This window comes from Xiphias gladius, chromosome 21, assembly GCF_016859285.1.
Source record: "Xiphias gladius isolate SHS-SW01 ecotype Sanya breed wild chromosome 21, ASM1685928v1, whole genome shotgun sequence".
Taxonomy (NCBI): domain Eukaryota; kingdom Metazoa; phylum Chordata; class Actinopteri; order Istiophoriformes; family Xiphiidae; genus Xiphias; species Xiphias gladius.
The window spans coordinates 26,526,072-26,552,310 of NC_053420.1; the positions used below are offsets into that span (position 1 = coordinate 26,526,072).

General features: G+C 41.5%; 1 protein-coding gene across 1 annotated transcript; it reads left to right on the forward strand.

Annotated features, from left to right (window-relative positions):
* The first annotated feature begins 1,835 nt into the window (after nucleotides 1-1,835).
* On the forward strand, nucleotides 1,836-14,856 carry zgc:113054 (uncharacterized protein LOC541322 homolog). The gene is made up of 11 exons (XM_040116500.1): nucleotides 1,836-2,231; nucleotides 4,921-5,110; nucleotides 5,199-5,290; nucleotides 5,381-5,613; nucleotides 5,836-6,072; nucleotides 6,157-6,231; nucleotides 6,355-6,571; nucleotides 8,112-8,320; nucleotides 9,762-9,834; nucleotides 12,488-12,605; nucleotides 14,140-14,856. The coding sequence occupies exons 1-11, from the start codon at nucleotides 2,216-2,218 to the stop codon at nucleotides 14,333-14,335; spliced, it is 1,656 nt and encodes a 551-aa protein (XP_039972434.1). The 5' UTR covers nucleotides 1,836-2,215; the 3' UTR covers nucleotides 14,336-14,856.
* Nucleotides 14,857-26,239: the final 11,383 nt, after the last annotated feature.

Below are 26,239 nucleotides of genomic sequence, written 5' to 3' on the forward strand. Positions count from 1 at the left end.
AATAATATTCATACGTACGGCAGTCAATTTTCAGAGTCCAAAATGATAAACTTGATTTGATTCATTTTAACCATTAAATATAACACATACAGAACAATTTTAAATATAACATAACCTCATAGATATGAAGGTCTGTTGAGCTGAAGAAGAAATGAGACAACAGTCTCAGAATCTTGGGGGTTAGAAATCATTTTGAGTTTCATCGCTTTTGGCTGGATATAACTCGTGTACCAGTGCTTAGTGTGTCAGGGGGGTAGCTGCTGTCAACACAGGGGGGCTGGACCCAAATGCAGACTCCCAGACAGGTGGATTTAGTGAAGATACTTTTATAATCCGAATCACAGGCTCGCAGGCGGACGAGGTGAAGAAGATGGCAGACAGGAACACAAGATCAGGCAAGAGGTTACAAAGCAGGTAGCAGGAACACTACGAAAGAGAACGGGAACTGAAAAAGCGCTCTCTCAGACCCACCGTGAGATTGCAGAACAAGGCCACCGAATGTCTCATGCCACTGTTTATTTCTCCCCACCTCCTCGGGAATGTTGTACAATGTTCTAGATGTCGGCTGGCTAAAGCTAATCAATATTTTTTTTAATAACAATAGATCAAATGACGTGCAATATAAAAGGGGTCGCTCCAAGCGACAAGCCCGACTGCAGTCTCGCATCAACTATTCTGGATTGCTGCTTTAGTTTTCAGTCCTGCCGTTGTAAGCGAAACAAAGTTTTGATAGACTGACTGTAAGCCACTTGACCTGCACAGGACAGAACAGAAAGGCGAAGTTAGCGACCGGCTGGTAGCATAGCTAAAAGGGGAGTGAATGCTCAACTTTCATTTTGTCATACAGAACAATGAAAGGATGATGGCTAATGCAACACTTGTGCTGTATCCTGGATGTGCAAATAAGCAGCTGTTTTCTATCGTATGACTTAGCTTTTGATGTTGGCAGGGAATCACAGATGGAGCTAATTAAATAAACAATTGGTCTGTTCCATTTAGATGTCCCGGTAAACCATGCCAGAGAGACAGCATGCATGATGCACGCTCCGGAAACCGTACCTATTCACTACACATATATCTACAATATAGCTACATAGAAATACATCACTGCTAGTGAACCCTGTCTTCTGCATTTGTCCACAAGTTTTCCTTCCCATCACACCCTCTGTCCTCTCTTGCTATGCACCTAGAATGATCTTCCTGCACGCCTGATCCATCCCCGGCAACCTTCTGCGGCTACAGGATGTCCAGACATCCAGCACTCACTGTGTCCATGTGTTCGTCCAGTGAGCGACGCCCGATCATGCCACCTCAAAGAGTAGAGGAGTTCCTCTGTGGAGCTGAGGAATTAAGAGAGTAAGGTGGAGCGAAAAGTGACACCAGGCTCGGATGGGCCGTGAACCACTCTGCGACTGGGAGGGAACGCCACATCGCCCCGTACAATTATAAAACATTCTGGATTCGGCCTCGCCTGCGAGCCTTACCTCACCTGGCACCTCTCTGTCATAGAGGTCATCACAGAATGAACAACGGAGTGTGACTACACAGAGTTTTGGTGGTGGTTGAGTTTGCGTTAGAAAACAGGTCATGTTGAAGAATTGAAGAACTTTGAAAGACGTGGTCACTGAAGGCATTTTGTGTCACAGCAATGAAAAGTGAGCCACAGTTTAGGCAGCGCTGACCTCTGTCTTGACAAATTTAAAAGTGACACACACAGCCTGAATTTTTCATGGACAAGAGGCTGATGTCCAAAGGGGTCTTCCTCCCCCGTATCTCCTCCATTTCCCATCTATAAATACGACACAGGTGCGACCCAGCCCAGGCCCCCCCCAGCCAACGGGGCCCGTACCGTGGCTCACAGGACACCAAACAAACAAGCAAGCAAACAAACAACTCCCAACATTCATTCCGACTCTCCCTGGATAGCCGCACGTGGAATTTGGAAACCCCGTCTGCAAGTGCGCCCGTGGACCTCGCGGGTTTTTTGTTGTTGTCTGTCTGACGGGAGGCTCTTGCGGACTGGACGCGGACACATGCTGCGAGCGCCGTTGGATAACGAGCGTTCCTCGCGTGTTGTGCAAGCCGCCGGTCACTCCCCTCACCCAATGATTTGCATAGTTTCAGTGATATAACAGTCGCTCCACCGCCACGCTCACGAGTGCTCCTGCCGTGGCTGACAGCCGCCGAAGTTCGTCACGCCCATAAAACGCGCACCATGCCGGCCGAAAAAGGTAAGCTCGTTGCCTAATTTCTGTGCCGCCGCGGCGGGGTCGTAATATCACAAGACCCCAGCTCGTATCATAAGCTGTGAGCAGACTCCGCTGGGGTCCAGTGTGTGTCCGCGCCTCGTTTATCAGGTTGAATGCATGGTACCGCCGGCGGCCAGCTTTCCACGCTGGCGCCCGTTGTCTGGCTCGTCGCCTCGTGAAAAAACAACTGCGTGAAATGACATATACCTAATCCACAGTTACTATACATAAGTATTATATGTGTGTGTGTGTACATATATATATATATATGTATTCTATTAAGTGCCAATACCGCAGTGTAAAAAAAGACACTACAGGTAAAAGTTCGATCCAAAATCCAACGTAAGTAAAAGCAGCCTACTGAAGTATTAACAACCTAACAGCAACACTCAAAGTCTGGAAGAATAAAAGTTCTCATTCTGCAGAAAAACGTCCCCTGTAACTGACGTATTATTAGATATTACATTGGGAAATTGTTCATTCTGATGCCTCAATGTGTGAAGACCATGTTACTGTTGTGGCTGGTCCGGTAGGAGCTTTTTTTTTTTTTTTTTTTTTTAACGACTTAATTTACATTGAAATTGTTTGTTTAGTACGGTGGTTTCCCAACCTAGGGGTCACGCCCCTGTACCTGGTCTGAAGGGGTCATGAGATGATAAACGGGAGAGAAAATATTAAAAAAAAAAAAATCTAAGTTCTGCTGCACACGTTTGTATTCATTTTCTCTAACCTTTGATTTTTCTCTTTCATTTTTTGGTCAAGTATCAGATAATTGTTCCTCCTTGGGCCCCAAACAGTAGTCTGAGGGGAAATGTCTCTCAGGTGGAACTGCTCACAACTCATAGACATCTAGAAACATCAGTAAGGGGCCCCAGTTAAACACTGCGTTTTCGTAAGAGGTCACAAGTCAAAAAGATTGGGAACGGCTGGTTTAATCATTTAACAATGTATTGTATTTTGTAAAATCATCACACGTTTTAATGTAAAATCTTAATCTGTAAAGTAACTAGTAACTACAGCTTTCAAAAAAATGTAGTTGAGTAAAAAGTACAACATTTCCCTCTGAAATGTAGTGGATCAGAAATATAAAGTAGCATGGAATGAAGATATGCAAGTAAAGTACAAGTGGCTCCACACTGTAATTAATTACAGTGCTTTAATCACTTGACAGTTATTTTAGTTATTTAATTAACTCAAACTGTTTAGAAAATTGCATTTTATTTTTAATTGACTTGAATATTGCTTAAATGGAAAATCACGTTACCTTGTTTGTATTGCATTTTAATTTTCAAATTCAAACTAACATTTGAATCTTGTCCACTGTACACCAGGGTTCCGGCTTTGAAAATTACACGTCAAACAGCTTTTCCATTTTCAATTCAACAGGGTCATAGAACGCCCATGCGAGTATGTGAAAATGGAAATTGGATTTGTTTCATTTTCATTTTTACTCAAATAACACGTGGAAAATTATAATGCAGTTGGAATTACATTTTAGTTTTCAAGTTTATCATTTTAAGTTAAATTAGTACAATTAATAGAATAATTGAGAAAATAATCTGCAGATCACCGGATACCGAACATAATTTATTAATTTATCATTTCAGCCCTACATCATATTGCCTGGAGAAGGTATGATTAGTACAGAGAGCAGACTGATGACTGTAATGGAAATCTTGTGAGCTACTTGTGATGGCAGAAGCTTCAGGAGACCCAGATGTCTCATGCCGAAGCATTTACTGATTCTCGATTGAGGAGAATAGAGATGATCACTGTAGTCTGCCACCCAATTCTGAAGGTTATCTACCTTGCAGGGCGTATTTAAACCCATACAAAACCCACACAAAACTTACTACATGTCCGAAGAGGGATATTCTTCACAGGACCGCAGCACCTATCCATCCACGTGTGAAGATTCCATTGGGTAAACAGTAAATCACATTCACTTCAGTCACATATATGTCATGTAGTACCAACAGACCGGTGGCAAATTAATGGTAAAACCAACATCAAGTGTCTTACTAAGGTGCTGGGCCACCACGAACGGCCAGAACAGCTTCAGTGCACCTTGGCATTCATTCTCCCAGTCTCAGGAATTCTACCTAAGGGATGGACACCATTCTCCCAAAATATATTTCCTCATTTGGCGTTTTGACGACGGTGGTGGAGAGCGCTGTCTCACACGTTGGTCAAAAATCTCCGAAAGGTGTTCAACTGGGTTGAGATCATGTGACTGCGAAGGCCACAGCATATGATCCACATCATTTTCATACTCATCAAACCATTCGGTGACCTGTCGGGCCCTATGGGTGGGAGCATTGTCATCCTGTTTCCCCCCTAATTTTTCAGGTTTTTCCTTTAAGTTGTCCCTCGTCTGTATGTCCTCCCACGGGAAAACTGTGTATCTCGTGACCCTGGAGGGCACCCGTATTATGACTGTTAACTCCTTCAACCGGAGACTTGGTCCATCATATCTTTACGACCTTGGTTGTTATGGCAACTGCCGTTGGGTACTGGGCCAGCTTGACTTTATCACTGTCTTCACAGCTATCTTTGAGACACACAATGAACTACTGCTTGTAAGGCTTACTTCCAAGTTACCTCAAGACCGAAAGGAGGGAAAATTCCATCTCAATTGCTAAACTAAAATAATTCTCTGCTCTTCCCCCAGTTCCCGACACCCCGATGGAGATCCTTGTGGAGATCCTAAAAAAAGCCAATGAGATAGCTGCATCAAGTGCTAATGTCCCAGAGGAGTTAACAAGTCACTTGCAGAAGGCTCTGGACATAGCCAGCGGCCTGGATGACTACCTGGAGAAAATGACCACACAGGAAAGCGAACCTCTGGCAGAGCTCTATGAGTATGTCCTAGCTTTGAATACGCAACCACCCAAAGCTCAGAATAAGAATAATGAGGTAACTGTTGCTAATATCTTTTATTATTTGTAGAAAAACAACTTCTCATGACTGGGATCAAGTGTACAAAGAGGGCAAAACTACGTTCCGGCTTCCCAAGGAGTGCATCACTGGACATGTTGAAGGTTTGACGTTTATGTGTTTACTGCTCAATGTCGTTATATTCACCGATTTACCATAGAGTGACAACGTGCTCTCCGGTGTGTTTATGCCAGGCCAGACCCTGAAGATGCTGATTCGCATGAGTCAAGCCAAGAGTGTCCTAGAGATTGGGATGTTCACTGGCTACGGAGCTCTGTCCATGGCTGAAGGGCTTCCCGAGGACGGTCGCTTAGTTGCTTGCGAGTTAGAGCCATACCTCAAGGAGTTTGCTCAGCCCATTTTTGACAAGTCTCCGCATGGCAAGAAAATTACTGTCAAAACTGGATCTGCCATGGACACCCTAAAGGTGAGAGAAAAGAAAAAAACACTTTTGAAGGACTGTCAGGGAAGAACTGATTTTCCAGAGATTCTTTAAGCGATTAAGAGGAGATAGTTACTGTGTGCTATGCTGGGTGCGTTGCATAATCGGAGCAGGCGAAGGTTAACACTGACTGTTCTTTTTTGGGTGTAATAAGTTAAACTGCGGGGCACACGGAAGGTTTTTCTAATAACCATCTGTCTCTTCCAGGAATTGGCTGCTGCAGGTGAGCAGTTCGACATGGTCTTCATTGATGCTGACAAGACGAATTACATCAACTACTACAACTTTATCCTCGACAACAATCTGCTGAGATTGCGAGGGGTCATATGTGTAGATAACTCCCTGTTCAAAGCAAAGGTTTATCTTAAGGACACCATAGATAACAACGGACTGGCGCTTCGAGAATTCAACCAGTTTGTTTCTAATGATCCCCGTGTGGAACAGGTAAGTTTCAAACCTTTTACGTGCTACTGTCTGTGTTTAACAGGTATTCCTTCTTTATGTTAACGATGTTCGCCTTCTTCAAAGGTCATTATCCCTCTCAGAGATGGCATCAGTGTTATCTGCCGGGTGTCTGTGGCCTCGGAGTGCGCAAGAACCAAGGTACTGTTTAGATTACCCCGGTGTTCTGACATGGAATCGCACAGCTCTCGTCTTACCTGCACCAATTGGTGTCTCTTTGTAACAGCATAATTCTCACTGATCATGTCTGCTTCTGTTTGTTAGAGTAAAATAACAGACGACGAGATTTTCCGCGGGGTCAAGGGGCGCCCCATTCTTGATCGGATGCGTCTTGATGGAAAGGTAGCCTATGTGACGGGCGCGGGCCAGGGTATAGGCCGAGCATTCGCTCACGCCCTGGGGGAGGCTGGTGCGAAGGTGGCTGTGGTAGACCTGGACATTGTTAAAGCAGAGGCAGTGGCTAAAGAGCTCTTTCTTAAAGGTATGGCATGTATACACAACAAATGTAGACTTCAGCATGAGCTGCATATCCTCATTCTGTTCCCACCGTTTCTATATCTCAGTTTGAACTCAGGCCAGTAAAATAGTTGAAATGAAACTGAATGTGGTGTGTTCACATAGGGAAAATGGCAGGTTTGCAACCAAAAAGAAACTCTGTATTTGATTTCCATATTGGGTGCAGGCTAGCTGTTCAAACTTGTAAAAATATTCACTTAGCCTCTATCCCAAATTCAAAATACACCAGGCTCTGAAACAGATCTACATTTTAAGTTTACTTCGACACAGTCGCACCAGTTTTAGTATGACTCTACATTTACTTCTTGGTTTGAGAAACTAGTTGGGATGCAACTAACCATATTTTTTTTTCATAATCAATTTAATCTGCTGATTATTTTCTTGAATAATCGTTATATGTCAGACATGAGAAAACAGTGAAACATGCCGATCACAATTTCTTCCACCAAAACAACAGTCCACAACTCAAAGCTGGCTAGTTTAAAAGGAGCAAGTTCTCCCATTTTAGATGCTGGAGACATCAAAATTTACCTAAACAATAAATTGATTTTCAGAATAGCTGTTTACTTTTCTGTCAATTTTCCCACTGTTACTCACATGCACATCAGTCAACACGTCAAAGTAAATGTAGTTTGGAGTATTCCACTGACCGAAGGGTATTTCCTTAAAAAAAATCTCCCCAAATAACTGTAAATCTAAGTGGTGCATCTGTAATTATTTAATTTCTGATATTTAGAGATGCTACAAGTGGTCATTGTAATGTTTTTCCTTCTCCTGTAATGTACACCCCCCAGCCTGGATTGTGAAATAACTCCAGAGAAAGTTAACACTGATGTATTGACATGTCATAGCTGAAATAATGCTCTTTAAAGGACTCTTTAGAGTCCTGAGGCAAACTGAAACATCTGTGAAAATCTGCACAAGTCACGACATAATGTTGACCTGCCTCTGGCTGGCAAAACAGGTCAGTCTGCCATGTCAGACACATCACACATCATACTGATGAATGGTCCTCTCAACACTGAAGCATTTATTGGCAGAAGACCAGCACATCTTGAACAAAGGCATGAATACTTAGGGGTTTTTTTTGCACTTCCCATTTGTGCCAAATGTCATAAACTGTCATTGTGGTTTATGACCACCAGATGGCAGCATACTAAAGGATAAGATATAGTCCGCCTGTCCAAATATGTTCCATCAAATTTGATGTTTGTTCTCTCTACTTTCCTCTGAATTAAATGTCCTACATATTTTCAAAGAGAAGAAAAATACCATTCAATAGTATTTTTTTTTTTTCAAATTAGATTTCTTAAAATTTTATATTGTGTGCTTTTTATTTTTAATGTTTTTTTTTGTATATCTAATCAAAAATAAACTTCTCAAATGTCTAAAGATAGAAGTTATTCATATCATGCATTAGAAAGGGTACAGAGTGCACGTAGCGTTTTTAACAGACATCCATGTTGTTTTAATTTACTTTTTTAATTTTTTTATTTTAAATATAGGCATTAATGCCACTGCAATCGCAGCTGACATTGGCAAGTCAGAGGACGTCCAGAGGATGATGGACAACATTGTCTCCAAATGGGGAGCGATCCACATCGCTTGTAACAACGCTGGCATCAACATGAACTCAGCCAGCGAAGACACCAGTCTAGAGGAGTGGGACCAAACCTTTAATGTCAACCTGAGGGGGACTTTCATGTGCTGTCAGGTATGTATCACTGGATGTAAGAGGTATAGAGTGTGTCTGCGTGCGTGCGTGCGTGTGTGTGTGTGACTGTTGCTGCCACTGAGACGGTTTATTTTTCACCTTATTGCACTAGTGTTGATGTGAAATTTACAGACTGACAAAAATACACTTGTGAATGTAGAAATAAAATTAAGGTTCAAGTTTAATTTATGTTAATTGTTTAACTCGTGAATAGTGTCATAAGAATTTTACTCTTCGTTGTTACTCTGAAAAAAGAATTTTATTTATTTTTCCCACTAGGCCCATAGGGTTTTGGAATATCAGACAGAAGAGGACAATTTTACTATATTATTTTTAAAAACTGCTTCCGGGTGCCATAAAATACAATTCACTGAACAATGACATACTCAGCTAAAATCCTGTATGGGTTGCTTTAATCTGAAGGTATCTTTGGTTCATTTTTAGGAAACTGGAATGAATGCACATGATCAGACTAAATGTCTACAGTATGTTTAACAGACACAAAACAACAATAGACACAGAATCAGACACACTTAAAATGGATGTGATAAAGACATTTCTTTTTTTTTTTTTTTTTTTTTCTTTTAATAGATCATAACAACTATGGGCCCCTTTTTGTAACGGTAAAGTGGTTAAACGCATACACACATAGTTAAAAAAAAAAACCCCAAAAAAAATGGAACAGATTTTCTACTATGGCACCAGGAGTTCCAAATTATTGGGACAGCCCTTTTTTCAGCTTTGTGGCAATTCTTAACATATACCAATGGGTTTTCGTTTTAAATGGCTTTAGAAATAGGAGAATTTTCTCATCCCACAAAGGAACATTTAATTCAAATTTTACCTGCAATATTTAAAAGCAACAAATCTGGAAACATGTTGTTGATTGGCCAGCAATGATTATGCAGACTAACTGTACTGCAGGTATGATTTTAAGCCACAGAGCTACAAAGGTAAAACCAGAAGTTTCCTACTTATAAATTAGTCCTTTAGTAATGTATGCTTTTATTAAAAAATTTTAAAAATTGTGAATTTGTCCACCATTACAAGTATTTCTGTATTTCTGTCATTTGCTAGTGAAAATATGCTGAAAGAACCAAATTGATTCTCGATGGCATATTCCTTCAGTAGTCTATCTATGTCATAAGTAGTAGAGTATGACCTAATTACTGAGGGTCCAATCAGCTTTAGCTGCTCTGCAGTTACTAAACTTGGTTCCAAATTATCTAGTTGCTGTCAGTCGTTTATATATATGCCTCACCACGCTTTATGTGCAGCTTTAAAATCTACTCAGGTGCACCGAATGTTGTCTAACCATTCTATCTGTCTCCCGGGGTAAACCACATGTTTTTGTGTTGATCTGTACTCCGGCTTTTGGTAGCATATCAGTGCCATAACAAGGTGTTTAATGTGTCTCTTTCCCCGGAATCCTTGCCTTTAGGCGGCAGGTCGAGTGATGTTGAGTCAAGGATACGGCAAGATTATCAACACGGCCTCCATGGCCAGTCTCATAGGTGAGTGATGATTCTATTCCCCCACCCTCTCTCTGGAGCCCGTCCATGTCTGCTTTTAATCTCTCCATTTGGCGTGGAGAGTTAGGCTGAGAGGACGAGGGGGAGGAAGTAGAGAGTTGAATACATTTGTGCTTTACAGCCACAGTATGTGCGGGAGTACACATCACATTAAATAGTTTTTATGATCAAACAGAAAGTCGTCATATCTGACGTTAGATCATTACGGTTGTGAAGTTGAAGTAAAAAAAAAAAAAAATCTGCTTGAAGTACTTCTTGCGGTTTTCGTAGAAAACTTAAGGTGAATCTGCACATTTAAAACAGGATTAGGCAGCTTTTTCCCTTTGCAACTTTTACCTCAGTTAAACTGTTCTACAGAGATGCATCCACCCCTGCATGCAGTAAGCATAGCAGGAAATACAAAGTGTTGTGATTGCGTCTCACTGAGCCGGTTTTGCATCATAATAAACATCCCCTCTCTGCGGAGCTGTCTGGAGGATGTGGAGGCAACCTGAGGTCCAACTTGGGAAGGGAGGGTTCCTGTGCAACGGCAAAACCTCAGCCTGTGCCTGCAGCCTTGTTTGAACAGCGGAAGACACTTTTAGAGTTTAGTGAGAGCCAAGTAAAAGCCTTGTAATTTGCAGCACCGGTGTAATATTCCTCCTCCAACAGGTTCCTCCAGAGGAACAGCAACACTTCATCAGCAGTATAGTCAAATCGCCAGTAAACCGCTGTGCCATATGGGCCCCAGTCCCGACTGCAGGGGCAATCTGTAAAACAGGAGCATGCTGGTAAATAGAGGCTGGCATAAAAAAATGATCAATTACTCACATTACGTACAGTCCTTCAGGAATTTACTTTATTGGTCTGGACATCTGTTGTAATATTGTCATAATGTGTAATCAGATGGGACCTGTTCTAGCCAAGTGGAAGCCCAAAAAGCAGCCGTAAATGCCCAATTAAAATGCACAATGACAGCTTTTTGTCCATCTGCTGAATAGAGTGTGTGTGTGTGTGTGTGTGTGTGTGTGTGTGTGTGTGTGTGTGTGTGTGTGGAGGGGGTGTTAGTGAGCGCGCACACTCACACACACAAGTTTGCGCAGCTCTACTTGTTACGACATTGCATTGAATTCCGGTCATTGTGGGCAGCCTATCCCCAGCCCTAACCTTAACCTAACCTCAATTCACACCTTACCCTCTAATCCTAACCAGAACCTCAGGAATGAGGTTTTGCCTCATTAGGACCGGGCTTTGGTCCCCATAGGGAATACTGGTCCTGACAAAGTCCGTTTTTTTAACGGGAAAAGGTCATATATTACACACACACTCTCCCGACCATCAAACACCTTTTTTTTTTTTTTTTTTTTTTTGAAAGATGGCCTATCCAAGTTGATAGGTCACGCTCAGTTTTTTGACTGTATGATGACCTTACTGAGGGATTTGTGATTCACACACACATAACTGCAGATCTCAGCTGCATGGTAATGTACATTATCACCGTTATGGGAAAAGCATCATTTGAACTCCTTATCTGCTCAGAAGAATTCAAAACTCAAAGGTGTGCCTGATAAAGAGCATGTTTTCTTCCACTTGAAATGGGCAATAAGTAGCAGGGTGAATGTTAAAGAGGGCTTTGGAGAATGCTCTCCTTCTGCCTCCTTTTCCGTTCTCTGGGGATTACTGCTCCTTAAGACGGCGAAAACATCAATGCAGGTTTATTTAAAGGATGAAGGCATTTTCTGAATGGTATTTTGGGGCCGTATCATCAGGTCTTGAGTGAGGATTAGTGCTGTTAGGCATTTTGAGCTGTGTTTCCTGTCCTGATAAGTCGGATTTCACCTTCAATCTGCGTGTAAGCCCTGAGCTCTGCTCCTCCTCGCCTGGTCCTCTGAGGTCCTAGCCTACCGTTATCCAGCCCTGCCCAGCCCAACCTTACCTTCTTCTGCCGTCTTGCCACACTCTCAGCTATGATGCCGTTTCCTTGCCTTTTACATCTGATTTCTTCCGCACCTTCTACCTCTGTCCTGCACATTTTCCTCCTTTTTGATCCCACAAGGTATGCAGGATGCTCCTGCCTTTTCTCCCCAGGACCGGTCCCTGCCTCTTTACAGCTGGCCGGTATTTATCATCCCGGTCTCACACTGAAGCCATTTGGCAGTCAGATCGGCAGGTGATGAGGTTAACTACTAAAGTTGTATGTAACTTGGAGCCTTCCTTGTGATGATTAATCAACCAGCAGAAAATGAGCCCCTGTCCCTGCATCCCATGCAGTGTGCAACATCTGTGATGGTCAAGGCAAACAAATGGCTCCCTGCCTTTGTTGCTGAGGACAGAGCATAACTGGACATTATAAGCAATTAATTTTACATGGCTGCATCCGCAGAGTCTCCTAGCAGCTAATGGAAGAGCTTTCATGTAGTATCCACAAGAAACTGCATGGGCTGCAGTATAAAAGGTACTGGTTCTTACCCGCTTTTGAGAAAGGAACTATCTTTATTCTCTTTTTTTCAGGAGTAAAAATAAAAGAGAGATTTTAATGATTTCCTGAGTATTTCTGAAGTACATACCATTATGGATGATGCAATAAATGTAATCATTGTGAATCGCTGTGCTTTGTCCATTTAGGGTAACTGATTTTCTTTGCTCTACCCTGCAGTCCCCCATCCCCAGAAGCAGCTTTCCTACAACACATCTAAGGCTGGAGTGGTCAAAATGACTCAGACTCTGGGCACTGAATGGATTGACAGAGGAGTGTGTGTCAACTGCATCTCCCCGTAAGTGCTGTCTATTCCTGGCTTTCTTCTCTTTTATGTATTTGTGTGAAAACACACTGGTCCACCTTAGAGTGTGTTAAGGGATTGAGCTGTGAAAGGAAGTGGTGATTAGTGTGTTTGCTTTCATATGAAGAGCCCCATTTGAGAATGATGCACTAATTTAAGTCCTCAAACAATGCATCAGTGCTTAATTAGATGACGTCTTGAGGGATGAATCAACCAAACACTTGCTCTAATTGTTCTATTCAATTAGGGAATCACATTTGCAACCTCACTCCAAGTGTCGCTGCAACAATAGCGCCTTGTTTGTATCTATTTGTCTGTGAAGCTGAGCAGTGGAAAGAAAAGAGAACACAGGAAGGGCTGTATGTGAGTGTGTGTGTGTGTGTGTGTGTGTGTGTGTTTGCTAAGCGGAGCATCCCTTAGCCCCAGCCATCCCTGAGCAAATCCGTCCGGTGGCACCGGGCGAGCCAGGCCCAGTCACAGCCCCAGAACAAAGCCCTCACACACGTGCCGCGCTCAGCTTTATTTATCGGCAGCTTGTTTGCTAATTTTAATTTGCAAAGAAGCAATTCTCTCTCCCCTCGCTAACTGGGTGTCTCAATGGGCTGCTGATTTCTTTGAAGTGACAGTCGGTAAATATGCATAAAAAAGGGACACAATTAGCGCTCACGAGGTTGACTGGAGCCTGATTCCATTGGCAACTTTAGCCACAGCGGTGATAAGCTGCATTATCTAGAAAATTGGCTGAGGGAAAACAGTACCTCTGATTGCCAGGAAAGGTTCCAGATAACAGGGCAGCTGAAGAGAAATATAATTGAGGTGGAATATGTTAACCAAGGTGTCACACGCTCCTTGGAAGTGCTAATTTAGCCAAATGTTGGAATTCCATATCAAGGCACCGGGATACATCGAACAATGATTCAGGTCTTGCAGCTTTTAGTCACTGTCACGTTGATTGTGTGGAAAGTCAGAAGTCGTCTAATATTAGGCACAAGCGGACGTGTTGACATATTTATTCAAATGTAAGCTCTGTGATATTTTACTGGAGGAGGTGGAGGGAACTGCATTTGTTGTGACAAAGAGCTATTAGACGACAGTACAGCCACCAAATGAAAAGCAGCAGACCTGTTTTCGTATGACTTTTACCTAAGTACTGTCTCAGCATCAAAGTATTTCAAGCATATTTCAATCAGGAATATGAGGGAGCTGCATCAAGTATAATAAGTAGTTAACCAAAGGCTATGATCAAATTATGCCAGACGTCCCATCATACCCGTGGGCTCTTTCTGAGATGTGCCAGTCATTAAAGTGCCACCAGTCCCACAGTAAATATCAGAGATGCCATTCCTTGCCCTTTCTTCAAAGGATAATTGGGTTTATTTTTGTCACCAAAGTGGTGGCTCTGAAACAATGCTGTCACTCCTGGCTCAGAACTGTGATGCCTTCTGATTTCATCGTGTGTTTTCTTTTTTTTTTCTTTTTCTTTTTTTCTTTTCTCTCCCTCTCGTGCTTTCTCTGTCTCCCTTTTCAGGGGGATTGTTGACACCCCTCTCATCCACTCGGAGAGTCTGAGGCCTCTGGTGCAGCGCTGGCTGTCAGATATCCCTGCTGGTAGACTGGCTCAAGTGACAGACCTGCAAGCTGCAGTGGTCTACTTGGCATCTGATGCCTCTGACTACATGACAGGGCATAACTTAGTCATAGAGGGTGGGCAAAGTCTGTGGTAGAGGGGGTAGATGAAGAGATGAGAACCTTTTTTCCTCTTCAATCCCCTGGGATTAGTCTCAGAAATAGGTGGCATTCACATTATCTGCCTTTGACACATCCTCAGCAGTATTAGTTTAAATGTTGCTGGATGTTTAACTTTTGGTCAGCTATACAGGATGCTACCAGGCATCTCATCACACCTTGAAATAGTTTATGGTATGATGAGATGAGTGGTAGCATCCTGTAAAGGTTCAGTTTGCTGTCATGTGTGTAATGACTGTGGCACACTGAACTTCCTCAGTGGAAAAAGTAATAAAACTGATGTAAGAGCCACCAGTCTTCTTGTCACACAGAAGACTTGTTTGAGAAATGCCAAGAGTGAAAAGGAAAAACCTTTTCGCTGTCTTTTGAAACATGTCCAAATAGTTTTGTCACAATTTTTGCTGCATGTTCTCTTGACATTTTTTATTCATTGAATTCTGTTTTTTTGAATGTAATTGTAACTGTCTTAAGTGCCACTGAAATAAAACAGCAGAGCATACTGGAAAGGCTTTTCATACAAATGCAGTTCAAAGTGCCTTACAGGAAAATAAAAGGAATGAAATTTTTGTATTGTGATGAAAAAACGGGAGGCTTCTTTGCATGAGCACATGTGCAGTACATGACTGTCTATATGGGTGATCTTTACATAACCAAACAAAGTTTCACGTCTAAGCTGCAGTATCTGCTGTATGCTATACAGTATGGATTGGCACCAAGAGTAGAACCTTGTTTATTAGCTTTAAACGCTCTTACAAAATCACAGAAAGTGGATGATACAGAGTGGTTGGTTCAGTGATGACCACCAGTTTACATTCACACCAGAACAGGATACCAGTGAGTGGTACTGTGCCCTGTCCGCACCTTGACTTACCACTCCCCCTGGACACTTGTGTACCATATGCAGGATTACAGCATCCCAGTCCGCCTCTCCGCAGCTCTTTCTTGCCAAATGGTCCCCATAAGTGGTGCTTGTGAGTGCCATCTTAATTGCTCCATTAACTGTTTGTGTGCTGAAAAACAATACTTAAAGGAGAGGTTAGCTGAGGACATGACCCGAGTCACTGCAATTATTTGAAAAGTAGTGGCCAATTAGCACTCTCTGCAATGTGACACTGTTGGTGTTTATGTGAGCAACTTCAATTTCTCACTATGAGTGACCGTTCTCTGATTTACATAATTGGGGGATTGGTCATTAATGGGGATGGCGTGTGAGAGGATCCCATTAAGATATGGAGTGAGATCTGATCATCTCCTCTGCTCTGTGCTATTTATCTCCAGCTGTATTGGCACATTAGAAGTTATTGGGATTCTTATCCTCATATTTTATGGTAAAATATTGAACTGTGGCACAGCATGTGCATGCAGGATTTTGTAGAATTGTTCAGAAGGCGGCAAAATCTTTTTTTAGGCAATTTTCCAGTCGTGCCACTGAGGGGCAGTATAAAGACAGGCAGCCACAGCACGGACACAAGGACAAAAAGTTATAACAAGAAGTTATCTCATTATTTGCTATCATCTAAAGGTAATAACAGTCAACTCTGCCTTATATGTATGTGAGATTTTGATAAAATACGAACACCTCTCCAATTCTAGTATGCAAACAGCTCAACATGAGAGACAGGGAATGCTGAATAAATACTAATATATTCTCAATTAAATGTGGTTTGATAGTGGACAGTTATATTTCAAATGCATTAAAAATATAATTATATCCATTTTTCAAGAGGAGATTAGATAGTTCAGAAAAAATGAAGTGCAAATATGAATCTTTTAACACTAGTTGATAAAGTGTAATATACACTAGCATCTACAGACCAAATCTTTACTCAAGACAAATAGGATTTCAGTTAACCTGAATGTTTTTCATTTCTATTTTTCATGTTGAATAAAAGTGACACAATGTGGTTAGGTATGACAGTCACGGCAAATAAAACAGATTGTTGCCTCCCCAGGTCTGTCAGAAGGGATGCAAAAAGTTGTCAAGCACAATTTAGACCAAAAGCTTTATTATTCTCAGTCCACGTGTTTCCAGCTATTCACGGTCATCATGCAGTTGCAACGTCTAAACTGTTGTTTTGCCGTCATGTTTTGCACCATATTAAACTCTTTCAAAGCCCTCTTGGAGAGGTCTTGTTTTCCTTCACAATTGCAGCCCAAAGAGCCAAATCTATAATTTGAGCAGCTAAAATGGGATATCCCCTCGAATGCCATAGCCCGCTTCATGAGGTGTAAGTGATCTTGAATCCATTATTTATGACCTCCTTTTGCTACCATTACACTGAAGAGTGGGACCGCGTTGTACAAAGCACTGTTGTGCTAAACGGTTCTCCAGCAGAAAAAGGCACTTGCGTCTTCACACTTCAAATCAGCTTTGATTAATGCTCAACTTAGTCACGGCATGCAACATTTTACAGCAGCAGCCGGTCAGAGGGAGACCTGGGTCAATGCCGAGCAACATGATGAGGCAATAGCCTATGTGTTGCTATGCAGGCTGTGTCTTGGTGACATGACTGTCCAAGGGTTTATGGAAGACATATTAACATTTGACAATATCAGTGCACTGCAGTTGATGGATTATAGCATCCTGTTACATACCAACTCAGTGAGGTGTCTGAAGATGAAATGTTATCCCTTATAAACTGAGCTGAACCCTTTGATGTTATCATCAGAGGTAGGACTGTGCAACAGCAAACGGAAAATGTCAACATTTATCTTCTAATAAGGGCTAGTAGTGCTGCGTGAACTTCAAACTTAATGACCCAGGACTTTTTAATTTGACTAATTACCTGATGGAAAATCTGATCTTCATTGCAGCAAAAACATTTTGCCATTTAAAAAAATATGTGAAACTTAAACTTAGCTGTAAGCCCTTGCTTTAAAAGCTCACTTGTATTAAGAAAATGTTTCAGTCCATTTAAATGAACAAAGACAGTAGCTGGAAAAAATAAAACAAATGCAGTAGCTACTATATCTTGCCGATGTTACAATCTTTAGACTGATATTTCAGAGATCTTAACAAAGGTTCTTGGTTTATACATTGATACATACACCAAATAATACTAAAACCAGTAACTGGTTTTAACGTTGTGGCTGATTGGTCCATAAAAAAGTATTTAAAAAGATTCATTTTTGACACTAATGCTGGGTTGTGCTTAAAGCTATAGTTCAGTTTAGCTTTCTTGCTGACAGTAAGATGAGAAGATCATGTCTGTACGGAAAGTGTGAAGCTACAGCCAGCACCTAGTTAGTTAGCTTCGATTAGCTTAGCATAAAACCACAACCTGTTGTTTGTTTACATTTCATTATTTGTACAAATTAAATAAACGAGATATAACATGATATTTAGTAAGCTTTAGAGGTGCTGGTAGGCCGTTTGTTATTTCCAGACAGAGCTGGGCTATCTGTTTTACCCAGATTCCAGTTACGCAGAGCTAAGCTATCCGGCTGCTAGAGCTAGCTTCAGATTTAGCATACCGCCGCGGAAGCCGTATCAGTCTTCCCGTGTAACTCTCAGCACGGAAGCAAATTAGTCGATTTGCCTAAATGTCGAAATATTCTTTCTTGTTATTTTAAGACAACAATTACCAAGACACAACAAATTAAATCAAAGCCCATGCCTATTTATTTAAATTAATTTCGTTTTACAAATGCACACCGGCACCAACTGGACTGATGCTTCGTTTTGATCATGAGATGTTCCATCGAGTCTGACCAACCCCTTTGTGTTCTCCTGAATCTGTGTTTGTGTGTTGCACCTGACTCGATGAAGGCACTGGATCATTGTGTACCAATGTTCGATACCTCATGTGTTTTTCATTGAAAAGCTTTGCTGCTGTTTGCTCTCTCCTTGTGCATCCTGCTGACTTTACATGGGGTCACTTTAAGTGGCTGCTGTGTGTGCTCGGATGGATTGCCAGTAAATAAAAGTGTAACGGATTTGTCAAGCTGCATTATTACATCATATCCTTTTTGAAGGCTTGTGAAGTGACTTGCACAACCAGGTTTTATCAAGAACGTTTTTTTTCTTTTTATTAACCAAAATCATGTTCCGGATACTTTTATTTTGTTCCCTTTTAGTTTCTTGGCTTTAAAACAATGGTTTTGTCATAATCAAATCGAATACATCGTAATCACATCAAAACATACCTGATGTGTTTTTTCTTTCATTATTTGCCATGACTGCAATAACACAGATGTGTTCCTGCAGCTTTATCAATTACAGGACTAGACTGATAAAGCAGCAGTGTTGCATGTTTTTTGCTATTCATGACTGCTTTTGTCAAAGATGCCAACTATGACATCACAAGAGGCATCTAAAAAACAATTCAAATGTCCACATCCTGTATCCACATCATAAATGTATCAAGCTTTTATTCAAAATTAATACTGAGCTGGGGAAACATTGCACTCCGAAATCTCTAATTACAATGCAGCTAATGTATTATTTCCTCCCCATGTGGGATTACTTTCATCTTTCCCATTAAGATGCATATTTTGTTTGGATCCTCAAATTACAAACCCCATATTAAATCTGACTGTGCAAAAGGCATTGATCATAGCCCCGATAGCTGCACTCCAACTTTGATTTAATTTGCACTCCCATTAATATCTATGAGACGTCCGATTGTCGTCTTGGGCATATTGATGGTATTGTAAGCCCTGCCTTCATATAACGTTCCCCAGCGGCAATAAGGAAATGTTACAGAGAATTAGGACGAGAAGCAGGCTCAGTGGAACTGGCACTGCAGTTGGAAATTCATTACCCTAATAAATAGAAGGGGAAAAAAGCGAGAATCTTAAAAGAAACCCCCCCCCCCACAAAAACACAAAAACGCCCACGCTTTGGCCTGACAGTGGATGACTGTAACATAGGTGCTTCTTATTATTGCTGCCCCTGCACCCAAGGGTCTTCCTGAGACCTTCTTGGGACCTGAGAAGTCTTTAAAATGTGCCCAGTGATTCAATAGAAAAGCAGTCACTTACTGCCCTTCCATCCTGAGGCTTAATGTCTACATACTGAGCTATTTGGATGTATATGGCTGCATCTCTGATTATTACATTAATGAGAATGCAGCCTAAATCTCATTAAAATCTTCAGAATAGAATGAATAAATGTTATTATTAAAAGAAAATACAATGCAACTCCAATAGCAGATTCAGTTGGAGCTAGATAAGTGTCAAGCCATGCTGATTTCTTATGTTGATTAATGAAGTGCCAACTGAGTATATGTACTGTTCCCTTCCTTTGTTGAAGCCTTGACAAGCTGTTTTCTATGGGGAAAACACTATTGGAGCCAAGAGACGTGAGTTATGCTGTAATTAATGCAATCATGAAGATGAAAATAGCTGTTGTTGTATCTAGAAAACGACAATGAAGAGCGTGTGAACCAAGTAAGGAAGAAGATTCATTGTTCGATGTCGGCGTTCAGAGACTGTGCGGTCCTCCGAGGCCCTCTCCGGGGACCGACAATGTATCTTTCAGTAAGCAGCATCTCTGAAACAAATATGTTTTACCGCTTCCCTCATTTCCTGTACCATGACTTTTATACAGACAACTGCAAGCTTCTTCAGTGGATGGCACAGTTTCCCTTTTTGTTTTCAAAAAAGGGGAGGGCTCCACTTCTCTTACGATTCTGCCAGAGTGATTCATTTGCAGGTCATTAAAAAACCCGTCTTTTGAAAGTGTTAGGCTGCTCAGGTGGCGAAGCCTGTGCAGGGGAGACATGTCGTAAATAAAGGCAGCTACATTTCAAATGCCATAAATAGGGGACACCTAAGGACCTTGCATGATTGCAGACATCTAATCATTTAATTTATGCATGTCTAAAGGAGCCCTCATTAACATTCAAGTAGCACTCATCTGTCTAGCGGGATCATTCCGAAGGCTGCATCACTCTCAGATGGAACGTATCTATTTGGGCAACACAGCATCGCTACACACTCAGCAAGCACCTTCCTCGCTTTCTCCCTCAATGTCATGAGAGACACAGCAAGTAACTCTCATAACTTACAGTGTGTGATTTGTGATCCAGTGATTGTGTTGCTGTTAATGTGGAGAACCTTTGACAAAGTTAAAGTCATATTCTCTAGGTCACAATACAGAGTTGGCCCTCACACTTCTGACTGTGTTGCAGCAAATCATTTAACCTTATCTCAAAGCAGCCTGGACAAAAGGTGCATCTTGGAGTGTATCTGCAGACGATCATCAGCAGCCTTTTGATGAAGACAACTGAATCTTGTGATGTTTATTTCTGAAGACTGTCTGAAGTCTTTGTTAGCAATGAGATACTGTAACGCACCTCAGAGTCCGCACAGCAGATGCATGCATGACAGAAACTCAATAATAATTGCCATGGATTGCTTTTGACACGTGCTGGTTGCTGACAGCTGCTTTGTTGTATGGTCAGATTTCATATTAAACACATCAAAGTGTTGGAATACTTCACACTCTGCTTAGGACTAATAGCAAGTCTGACACTTTACTGTTAAGAGAGGAAAGAGCTGGTCTTTCTGTGGTGGAGAATAAAGTCAAGTTGCATTCAGTGTTTCTTTTTTCTCTTTCCCACCAAATAAATTAAGTTACACTCAGGCAGTCTTTTACAAAGAACACAGTAAACATCATAGAGGAAGTGTCATGTTTACAGTGACAATGAAAGGATTATTGGCAGGAAATTCCTACGGCACGGAAGCATATTTAAAAACTGTGCATAAGAAGTCTGCATACGTTTGGATTTCAGAGCTGTTCAGAATATGACATGATCTGGGGGTTACACTGTTAAAGTGTCTGTACAGTTCGATGATTTACAGCAGTGAGACGGTGAAAAAGGAAATAATTGACTTTTCACTACCCCCATCCCACACACTGCAATTGTCCAATCATATATAAACAAAATTAACTAGACACAACCTGCCTGTCAAATCTTAACCTGCCTATCAAATCTTTGAATGAGGTTTTCCATAAGAAAACCTCATTCAAAGTCCCATTGACATTTGTAACAGATAATATCCACAAATCCAGCCCTGGAACAGAACCTTAATAATATATCACGTGGCTCCCTTTATATATTTAGATAAGGACATTTAGCTAATAAAAAACAACAACAACAACAAAAAAAAACCCCCAAAACAATCTGATATAATTTATTTAATATTTCTGTTTTTAATGGCGTCTATCGAACACCAGTTCCTAGCCCACGGGCTAAACATCACAGTTCGATAAAAGAGGCAGGTAATGGACGAGTCAAGTTGAAAAATGACTTTAAAAGAGAGCTTTTCATTATAATGATCTACCAATGCCGCCATTTTGTTAAATTTTCATGGGAGAAAAAAAAATTCATGGAAGCTGAAGTTTTTTGTATGCTGAAAAAAGTGATTGTTAACCTTAAGAAAAAAAAAAAGGGGTTCCAATTTCTAATAGCGAGAATGTAGTTGATGCCGATTTGTCTTAGATTATGGAAAATTAGATGTGATTATGGAAACCGCAGGAAACACAGTTTTTTTTAGGGAGCTGGAGGATAGAACTTCCAGTCAGTGGCTAGCCCAAATGTTACATCAGGACTTCAGCTCTATAGGAAAAGCATTACATTGTATTATAGAGTTTGGAGGGTGACTTTTTTAGCCTTTCCAAAAACAAAAACGCAAGAGTGAAAGGAATGGATTAAACAGTGTGTTAATCGGCAAAAATGTAAGATGCAATCATTAGCAGGTCCAGCTAACTGGCTTACTACCAACTGTAGCAACCATGCCTTACTTCCAGCCACTAATTAGCACATTATTAACCTACTACATCACTTTGTAGGGTTAACGGTTACATAAAAAAAAGACCAGTTCCTGACTAGCATAATTGAATTTCCACCATGTGTGGAAGCCGGGGAAGCTACTATACCAGAGTGTAAGCTAACGTTAGCATCTCTGTCCTGCTCTTTATTGGATCTAAGGAAGTTCACACTACGGCAACCACAACCACAGTTACCCAAGATGGCCTTTTTTCCCAAATACATCAGTTTGTACTCTTTCTAAAAGTATTTCTTTTTAAATAGTCTTATCTTAGACTTTTCCTTGTCATACAATACTGGGACTAACTACACTGCAATACAAAAATAATGCTTAAATCTTTATTTAAACATTCTCTACATGGATCAATTGCCTTAATTAATTAATACCTTAATTTAGCCTTAACCTCAGTTGTTTTAGCACTAATGCACATTAAACATTCTGGTTACATTCACCAAGGAGGTTATTTACTCGCCCGCATCTGTTTGTTAGTTAGTTAGTTCATTTATTTGCCAGCAAGATTACGCAAAAACTACTGAACCAATTTGCACCGAACTCAGTGGGGGGATGGCGCATACACTAGGGAAGAGCCCATCAAATTTTGAGGTGGATCTGGATCTTTTACTATGAATTTGAATTTTCCTCTTTGAAGTCTTGTGTATGCTGTTTGACACTGTCCTTGGCCGAGGTCTGCACACTATTGAGCTCATTCCCTAGTTGAGTCAACTAGAAAAAGGAACGAGTCAAATGGAAACATTAAAGTTGCCCAACTTTGTTTTCAACCAACTCATGAAGCTGGTGTTAGCTTAATTAGCTAGCTTGCTTGTTGATAAGTTTCAAATCAGAAGCCCACTTTTCTATACCTTAGTCTGAGATCAAGCTTACACATCATCAGCACAAGTCTCGAAAACAAAGAAAGACTTATCTTGAGTCAATGCAGCTCTCATCAGGTTTTAAAGTCCGAGGGCCTGGAGGAAAGTTTAAGTACTGCAGGACAATGTGATGGGTCCCCTCATCAGCCCAGAGGACCTGCAACACTCCCACTTCATAAGGTAAGGCAAAGCAAGGCGGGGGCCTGTTAATGACTCAGAGTTAAACACCACATTTTAACCAATACGCAAGGAGTGAGCGAGGCATGCTCCTATCCAGCAGCATTTTGATGTCTCTAACAAGAACACAATAAATTGTTCCTCATTATTCAGTAATTAACTCCAATGCGCTGGGTCCCCCATCCCCCTGCGCCATGCTCTAAATCACCACCCTCCTCCCCTCTTCTCCTCCTGCTACATAGCTCTTTAATTTCCTCTATGCTGTGGGGGATGGGGGCAAGAGAGGGTGGAAGGGGGGGCACACACAGCTTGATGCACTCCATCATCCCCTTGCCACCCTCCTGTCATCCCTTCGCCCCTTTCCCCGTCACACCCTCCTCCTGCCTCCCTCCTATCCATCCCCATGCCAGCTCCTCACCAGTGTGTGCTCTCCCTGCTACCTGGTTAAAGCAGGGAGAGGTCGCCTGAGCCGGGACCACAGGCTTCAGTCACATTCGACGTAGTGAGATAGCCAGAGGGTTGTACTATCAAGGCGTCAACACCCCCCCCAGCTCTGTTCGCTGGCTTTTCGCGGGGCTTTCCCCTTCCTCCTCTGCTCTTAATTGTTAAAATGAGGTCATTAATTGGAGGCTGAGTCAAATCACCTGTCATTTCAGCTGGGAATCATCTGCTGATTGAAAGGTATCATAAAAACCTGCCCAGGGCCTGGTTTTTGTCTTGCCCGCTGGGAGCTCCCTTTGTGCCTTGACAATTTCCGCCCGTGGGCACACAGCTCACTTTACTTTTTGTGGCGGAGATTAGGCGGGTAGTCTTGGGTGACACACATCCACACGCGTGGCCCAAATATAGATTCAAGAGAGTCAGTAGTGTCAGGCGCAATTCCTGGAGGATGTTGTGGGGAGTGTTCGTTTTCTACTGTACTATTAACGCCCCTGACCTAATTGAGGATGATGCTCACACACGCCACTTCCCTATATGATAGGGAGGTCAGGTTCGTTTGAGGGGGTAATTGTGAAATTGGCATGTAAACTAGGACAATAGAAGAAATGACAAAATTGAGGACAGATGACAAATTTCTCGATAGATTAATACATTTAGACATGTACTGCTGCATTCAAAGATGTAGTGTAGTAGTGGAACGGACTTAGTTATCATCTGGATTTTGTAATATTTACGGTCCTAATATCATAATTTGGTGGCACTGAAAGTTTTTTTCTAAGACATCATACTGTTTTTCTCTAACAAAGCTTCGCAACATGGGTGTAACTGCAAAAGAGGCTTATGAGAAACACATGCATCAAATACAACATCCTTCACATTGTGACAGCTACACTGCACAGCAAGGTACAGAAAGCACTACTCTCAGACACTTAAAAATGCTCCATTTACTTAAGAAAATCACACTGAATATGTTGGCAATATTAACACAGAAAGACCATTAGAAAAACAGGCCTAAATTATTCTAAAGGCACAAGGCTACATAAAGCTTTGGGACCCCCATTTTCCACATGGACTTAATCCTGACCAACACTACATAAGATGCTGACAAACCCGCTGTTTGAAATAAAAACCCTCTAAACACATGGCATTAATATTTAATGGTGCTGCTTCCTCGGGAGGCCACTCTGGGCTGCAGTGCTGCGTCTGAAGGGAGACGGTATTAGTGCCGTGTGCTCTGGAGGAAGAGCAGCTTCACACTAATGAAGCGATCAGGGCCTGAACTCTGACGAAACCTCATATCCGATTAGTAAGCAGAGATGCATGTAAACATGGCAAAGCAGCACGCAATTAGATCACTTCGTTAATGCAAGTCTTGTGTCACTAAACACAACAGCAGAGTGGCGTGCAGCGTTTGGAAGTATTTTTCTAGCTGCAACACATTTCACATTTAATCAGTTCAATCTTACTGTTTCTTTCTGACCCTCTATGGAAAGTGTTTTGAATTAAGCTGTGAAGTAGAGGAGTAGTATGCAAACTAATGGGTTAACACTATCCTCTGAGCAACCATTACGCTGCATGCATGTGTTGTGCAGCAGTGAAAACCACCTGACCTTGTCCACATCCGCTCGGCCGGGATGGGACAGCATTTGAACCTGGCCAGTAAAAGGACAGGCCATTTGGATGTTATTAAAAAACATTAGAGTTTTTGAAGCCCATGCTACTCCCAAAGCCATCAGGTAATTTGAAAGAGATCCAGCGAGTTTAAGATGTGCAGATGTTTTCGCTTTAAAACTGGCATCTGTTTATGCAGACACACTTTATGTTCGAAAAACCACAAAGGACCTCCAATAGGTTTTATGGAGCAGTATCAGCTAGAGCACTCAGCTTTGTAATTGTGCTATACCAGGTAATTACAAAATTGGTCACAAGCAGTGTTCCCTGTAGATGTAACCCACAACATACAACTCGCACAGCATGTGCAGAATCTACACTTATCTTTTGTAGTCTGTGCACTGCTGTTCGAGCTCCCGTGCAGCTTTCCGGAGGGTAAGCATGGTCACAGTTTCAAGCATAATTCATATCAGAAGACCGCAGTTTTCATTTAAGTTTGTACAATACCTTTAAAATAGCACTTCAAGTCTATAGAAAGTTAACTTCTTCGGATTTTCAGGAGGGACATATATAAATGGAATCATGTAAATGTGTGAGTAAGGCCTAAAACCCTCTATATTAAAAAACCATTTCTTTTTTCAGAGCAGTTCATTCCAAGAGAATCTGGAACATTTTTATTTCAGTCTGGTTTTCATAAAATAACAGAACTGAAGCGGCCTCTTGCTGATTGCTGGTTGCTGATGATTTCCTGGTGAATGCAGACTTTTTGCTGCATGATTTAAGTGCAACTTTCAACACAACTGATCAAAGTATTTTAATTAAAAGATGGAGGATTTGGGTTATTGTCTATGTGGCTGCTCTGGTCTGGTTTTAATATTACCTGTCAAACAACTTTCAGCCTCTATTACTAAATACTGTGAAAGCAATATATCTCTCAAATAAGACTTAACTCAAGGCTCAGTTCTTAGGCCAGTATAATAATATTGACTAACATGCCAAATTATACAT